The 6977-nt window shown below is 40.8% G+C and overlaps 1 protein-coding gene across 1 annotated transcript in view; it reads right to left on the reverse strand.

Moving 5' to 3' along the window:
• CD96 (CD96 molecule) overlaps positions 1 to 6761 on the reverse strand; it is a 70958-nt gene extending 64197 nt beyond the window's left edge. Inside the window, exons 1-2 of the mRNA XM_019470821.1 lie at positions 6628 to 6761; positions 5423 to 5523 (exon numbers count right to left, since the gene is read on the reverse strand). Of these exons, the coding sequence (XP_019326366.1) occupies positions 5423 to 5523; positions 6628 to 6761 (235 nt within the window). The remainder of the gene's footprint in view (positions 1 to 5422; positions 5524 to 6627) is intronic.
• Positions 6762 to 6977: the final 216 nt, after the last annotated feature.

Raw genomic sequence — 6977 nt, forward strand, 5'->3', positions numbered from 1 at the left:
GCAATACTAGATTCAAGGGTTTTGTTTGTTTTCTAAAAGAAAGTTATTATACCCCTTCTTTAATTCAGCTTTCCCTGTGGAAGCGATGAAGCTTACCTACACCACAAACAGACCCTTTCAACTTAACTCAAGCCCCAGCCGTTTAAACAGATTTTTTTTAAAAGAGAGCACCATCTGATTTATTTAGAAGCCTTTTTTGCAGCATCTGTTGCAACTCAAGGTCAATCTGAGGACAGCCAGAAAGAGCCAGAAAGGCGGTGGGTCCCAAAGGAAGTGAATACAAGTGGCACGTGCTAATCCTCCACCTTTCTTAAGGATTCAAATCCACCAGGGAGCACAAATTCCACCCACGGCTCTGCTGCGAGTTTGGGGCTTCGACAGTGAGTCTTGCTGCGTGCAGCAAGATGGGCATGGAGATGAACCAGCATCCCTGCCCTCATCCTTGCAGCAGAACAACAATGTGGAAAGTGAGACTACCCAAGACACTGGGATGAGTGCAGTTTCTATTTCAAATAACCTTGTTACGCCCAACAGGCCACAGTGGCCTCATGAAAGTATCTGCACAATCAAAGCCAAGAAAACCTTACTTGCATCTTCTGTCATGAGAATACTTTTTTTTTTTGTTTTGGTTTGAGGGTCTTTTTTGTAATTCAAGGCATCTTACACATCTGGCATGATAAAGGTGGCTATAGGAGCATGAATCTAATGAGAAGAAAAGTATGGCATTTTAACCAAGTCTATTGCCAGCAACAGTAGCATAACATGGAATGAGGACGATGCTAAATTTAAGCCCATGAGGCCTTCAATACACAACTTACAGCTCATCAGTAGTCCACTGTTGGCAGTCCATGAGTGGGGTTGCTTGTGTTGAGATTCGGTGACAGAAGAAAAAAACAGTAGCTTTAAAACTGTTACTTTTATCTGGGGAGACAGCTACTGTCAAAAGCTGTTTCTGACAAAAGATATTTCTGTCAAAACAGAGACTACACAGTCACATAGGCATTTGGACAAGATTTTATTATTACTTCTTTTTGATGAAGCTTCATTTCATGATCATGTTCTTGGCACTGAAATCTTTCCAGTTTTCTTAGAAAAATAAAATTAATTGTACTTAAACAAATTAGAGATTTAAATTTGAAAAGCAAGCTGTAGTATTGGGAAGTCTCCAGTGGGCTCCCCCAGCTTCTGTTTTCCTGAAGCTCACAATACCCTGCCAGATAGATATGTGGCATGAATACACAAAATGGGTCTTATCCACTGCGCATAGAGAATAACACCGTGCACTGCCAGCACAGCATGCTGTTCTGCTCTGTCTCTGTATTCATAGCATCAAAAGAGAAAAGCAAGACACTGAATGGAAGTATCATCAGCTGTGCCACTTCCACAGTATGGACCTCCTGGTATGTCACCTTTTCTATCTCTAGAATAGAAAAAAAATCAGACTACAAAAGCACAAAGTTCAACCCATTCATATTTCTGAAGCTTTTTTCAGTGTCCAGAAGAAAGGCCCTATATGAAAACAAATTTCTCTTTCATTAGATGCATTACTGGCAGCAAGAGCGGTTCTCCTGGGTGCCAGTCTTCCACCAGCTTTGGTCCATCCATGAGAATAAACTCACAGCTGCCCACCTGCCCCCTCCCTGGCCCCTGCTGGAAAGTCAAGGCCGGCATCCAAAAATCACATCAACGGCTCCTCTCCCTCTCCCTGTGCCCCACATTCATGCCCAACATTTGCCACCAGTTTGTTCTAAAACAGAACAAGGATCACTGCTGGGACTGCCTGTGTAAAGGATCCATTGCCAGAGAAAGGAAAGCAGGGAACGGACTCAAATCTCAAAGAAATTATGTCAGGAAGGAAAAAAGAATTTACTCCACAACAGGAAAGCAGCTTACTTGACAAGGACCAGAAGGACTAAAGAAAATCACTCCCACCTGAATGCTGCCATCTACTCAGTGGCTACGCGTACTTCTCACTACACAGGACTGGGAATTTCCCCTCAAACCAGGGCATTTCCATTCACACTAAGGCAACATGGGTTGCAGGGGTCACAAGGAAGGGCAAGACATGAACAAAGCAACTCCTCACACATTTAGATTTTCCCGATTCACTTGCATGTTTAACCTGAGACATGAGTCAGCCTCTGCTGAATACAGGCTGACAGCTTGGTGGGGCACAAATGCTTCAGGTGAAGGAAACAAGGATGATAACTCAAGAACTGCAGAGACAGGAGGTCCACGAAAAACATGACACACGAATTGAGCGTATTTCCTAATCACGGGTCAGTGTTTTTCACCCTGTGGCCAAACACCCTTGGGCCATCAGTCTACTGGCAGTAGCAGCCTGCGCATGTGTTGGGCTGCGTATGGCTGAAGGTTCCCCCATTCCACCAGGAGAAAGCATCTCTGTCTCGCTGGTCCTAGTGCTGTGTTGCCACTCCGCGGCTCCAAGAGCTTTCCGGGTTACACTGTATGTAATTCAGAGTTTTTTCACTGCTTTGTGCTATGGATGGTATTTAAAAGAGCAAGCCATCCTCTTCTTTTGTCAGCTTATGGTGTATTTCATCTCCCACTATCTCATAAAGTGACAGTTTGATTATAATGTAATTACATTTTTTAGTGAACCTAGCGCATAATTTTGTTTCCAGATGGGTTTATGTTCCTTATATTTAAGCTCATTATGAACAAGAAGGCTGCACAAGAAAAATACAAAGTAAGCTGCTTTTCTTTTTTTTTTTTTTTTTAAAGGTGAGCATTTTGAAAGGCCTACATAGTGAGGAAAAAGATACCAATGTCACGCTTTAGAAAAGATGAACTTCAAACATGAAAACACAAATGAGCTTGAGAGCCCTTTAAGGCATTTACATGGAAATTGAAAAAAATAAAGGTTTAATTTTCATTGCGTGGAATTTGGTAAAAGCTAACAGGTTGAATAGCTTCAATGTCCAAGAATCAAGAGCAAGGATCGGAGAGCGGCTGCAGATGACCACGGCAGGGGTAGCGCCAGTTCGCAAATTGGTGAAATGAGTGTCTCTCTTATTCAGTCAAGTCTCCAAGCATCCTGTGGCTGGGTACTTGCCAAGGAGCTCATTTGCAAGTCAAGTATTATTTGTTGATGCTAAGAAGCACAAGCTGATACATTTTGCCAAAACATGTGACAAGAAAATCCATGTAAATCAACAGTGCTTTGCAGCAGAAACTGTGGTTCCTCTCTGAAAACTGTCTTAGTAAAATGGCACCCTGGGGTTTCCTGTTTATTGCATCCCAGTGACTTCCAAATCAAACAAGATCAGCTCAGATGCAAGTGATAATGATTTTTTTTAACTGCTGCTTCTATGAAAATAGAAATAAAATCATACAGTCAGGATGTGCTTTCTGGCTCACGCATCGGCAGTGTAGATCCTACAACTGGTATTTAGTCAATAAACCTATTTACAACTCACAATCCAGTTTCTTTTCTACCATCCAGTTTGCAGTTTATTGGCATTAAGGGGAAGAAAAGAACTCCAGAAGCAAAAAAAAAAATCCCCAAGCAGACATGTTAACTTACCCCCAAAGTGAAATCATATCCTCATTGGGGTCCTTTTCTTTAGCAATGCTTTTACATCTGCTCAAGCATTTGCTGATGCAACTTCTGTCCAAACGGGAGGTGCAGGGCAGTGTACTATGTTGGCGACATGTGTTTGCTTTTTCTGAAGTGGGAAATTACTTAAATAAGAACCAATAGAAGCCAACATTTTACAGTATGACTTGTGCCTAAAACAGAAGTGAGAGATACCATGAGTATGTCCGCTTCTCATTGCCATTTTGCCACTCGTGACACTGCAGATGTGGCTGGATAATGGTGACATTTGAAATCTGTGACTTGTATGACTTATCGGCATCACCAGCCAGGCTGCAACCTGGGATCAAAGGACCTCCTGCTGAAAACTCCCACACTTTGCTCCTTGCAACATGTCAGGACTCTTCCTCTTTGACAAAAGGCTGCTTCACTATATATTTCCTGAAAATAAACAGAATTTTGGTTTAGAAATATATACTTATGTTCCTATTTTCAAACACTTCTGGGCTCATTTTCCCATATTTCCAAGTTTTAGGCCACTGATAAGCAACCTAATCTGCTGTAATGAGAGCATTGCTCGTTTTCCACATGGTATCTGTCCAGCAGCTCTCCTGGGACACTTTAAACTAGCATGTAAAATTTTGATATTCCAGGCACGTATTCTACCTTATTCTACTGCCTTGTCACACGTCTCAGTACACCAACTTAATTGTTCATTTGTCTGGGCCTGTCAATTCCTCCATTTCCACACTCCCACCTCGGTATGAGACTTCTGTTAGGTGGTGGGAAAACTCAGAGATTATCACATACCACAACATCATTTATTTACTCTATCAAACAGGAACTATTGATTGATTAAGCTTCTTCAGTAGCAAACCTGCAACATAATTTCAGCAAGAAATAGCTTAGTTATATGTAAGAATTGGACACTAGAAATTCAGATAAAAGATTTGAAACACCGTTGCTTTGCTGTTACCTTTTCAAATGAAAAAATTAATGCTATAGCAACAAAAACTAGACAGCTAGAGAAAAGAAAAGGGGAAATCATGTGAGAGAAAAATCAGAGATAAAGAGAAAACCAGCTTATATTAAATCTTAACAGTCCCTGGGGGTATCATGAAGGCTTCTGAATGGATGAAGCATTTCTAGTAATTACAATGAATCGAACAAATACTGTCAACTTCAGGTTTGCTGCAAAGTCTCTTAAACAAAGGGACAACTGAATTTTTAATTTTTTATTTTTACTGAAACCAAGATATTGTCTCAATCAAGTGACTAGGATCTGCCTACCACAAAAGCTTTTTGTATGAGATTTTCAACACTTACTTAAAAAAATAAACCCAAACTGATTTTTTTGGTTTTTTGTTTTTACACAGAGCAACCTATTCCCTTCCTCCTCAATCAACTCAGATGAGCAGTTTTTGTAGTTCTTGTAGCCACAGAGCATCAGAAAACCAATATCACTATTGAAACTACCTTCTTTAAAAGCAAATCCACTGGAGGAGGTCAGACAGAGTTCAAAGACTCATCGTTCCTGGACATATTTAGATTTCCCTCTAAGGTCCACTGTCCTTGCAGAGACTTCCAGACTCCACTTCCCCTTTGTTCCTCTTTTGCCACATATTTTGGCAATTAATCAATGCTGATGCCGATGCCTCAAACTTCTTCCTGCTGTTCCAGTAGAGGTCACTGAACAGCCCAGGAACACACAGGCCTACAGGAGTCTATGGCTGTAGAAATCCCAAATCCACAAAACAAAGATTTTGCAGAATAAAGCCATAGATGGGTCCAGAGAAGGCAGTGATAAAGTTGGAACCCTCCTCCTTATCCAACAACACAGAGCAGTTCTTGACTTTAACTTACCTGACTCCTTGCCCACCTTCCAGAAAACATGAGTCATAGCTGAAGGTGTCTCCTCAATGTACTGAACTGGTCCTTTGGTTTTGTTCTGGTCTGAAAAAGAACTGAATTAAGAATTATAAATCATGGCAAAAAAGATATTTAAAAGCAGCACTTACCAAAATTCCTATTTCGAAAGGGCAAAGGGTGCATCTTGAATTAAAGCCACAGCACCAGTCCTTCAGGTGATAATTCAAAGCAGCCTTCAGCTGCTTCATATTGATGTAATATGACAAACTTATTCATAAGTGGCACAGGACTAGTTAATTTTACAGTTCTGTTTTCCTCAAAAGAGGAAATGGCCCAAAGGTCAAAGCTTTATCTGACAGAGAAGCCACTGAGCTGGTGACAGCTTTACAAAACAAAATGCTGAAGTTTCTGTTAAAAACTGACTTCATCAAAGGAGAAAAAAAACATGTCAAGAGTTTTATTATATGACTCCATTAAGAAGATTTTTTTAATCAATACATGGTATGCAGTCTACATAATTCAATTTGAGAAAATTTTAACTAGATTATATCTTGGCAAGAAGACCTTACAGGTCATTTTAAACTCAGTTTTTATCTGTCCAAATAATGAACTCTAGAAGGTTAAGAGATTAGCACTTCAGAGTATATTTTAGTGCAAGCAAAGCTTTCCTGAGAGGAGGCTATTGTACTGAAATTGTAAAAATCTTGTCTGGATTATCATATAGACAAGAAAAGCCCCAAGAATTAATATCTGCCAGTGTCCTCTGGCAAGATAAAATAAGGCACAGACAAGGTGCTAAAGAAATGCAGACAGTCACTTCCATTAATGAAAAAGCTTACCCCAAAAAGGCTGAAGGAGTGCTAAAAAAAAAAAAGTAACCAACTCCCCAATACACAACTATAAAATAAAGATGATATAAACCTGTAAGATGTTGTTTAAAATATAATTAAATATCTTCTTTTCCACAAGTAATTCTTGACTCTTCATTCTTTCCGGTCATAAATGATTGCTACCTTCCTTCAGATTTCACTCATTCCTGTGTACATCAATACCACGACCCAATTTTTACTCCGTGTTTTTGTTTTCAGCTTTTGGGGAGACTAGCATGTGCAAATCCCAGCATTTCTGTTCCCTCCAGTTTGCACTTCCACACACAGAAAGCAGGAGGGGGAAGAGAATTAAGAGGCAGCCTGACCTACTGCCTTGCCAGAAGGGAGAACCCTGTTATATCTCTGTCACTTTTGACAGACTTGTGTCTCATGCACTCTTTGGTAACCGCCAGCAGCTGAAATGCCACCAGGTCCCCAGGTGGTCTGTTCTCAGGCTTCTCCATCTTTCAGCACCAAGAATTTTTTTTCATACTTCTAACCCAGAGAAACCCATTATGTTTTGTCCTCTCCCCCACAGATGGGGAGAATCGAGCATCTTCTCACTGCCACGGTCCTTCACCTACCGACAGGCCACCAAGTCCCCAGTTTCAGTAATCTGTGCTGAACTATTCACTTCTTCCAGTCCTTCCCAATGCTCTCCAGTCCCCGATCACCTTGCA

This window comes from Aptenodytes forsteri, unplaced genomic scaffold, assembly GCF_000699145.1.
Source record: "Aptenodytes forsteri isolate BGI_AS27 unplaced genomic scaffold, ASM69914v1 Scaffold287, whole genome shotgun sequence".
Lineage (NCBI taxonomy): Eukaryota > Metazoa > Chordata > Aves > Sphenisciformes > Spheniscidae > Aptenodytes > Aptenodytes forsteri.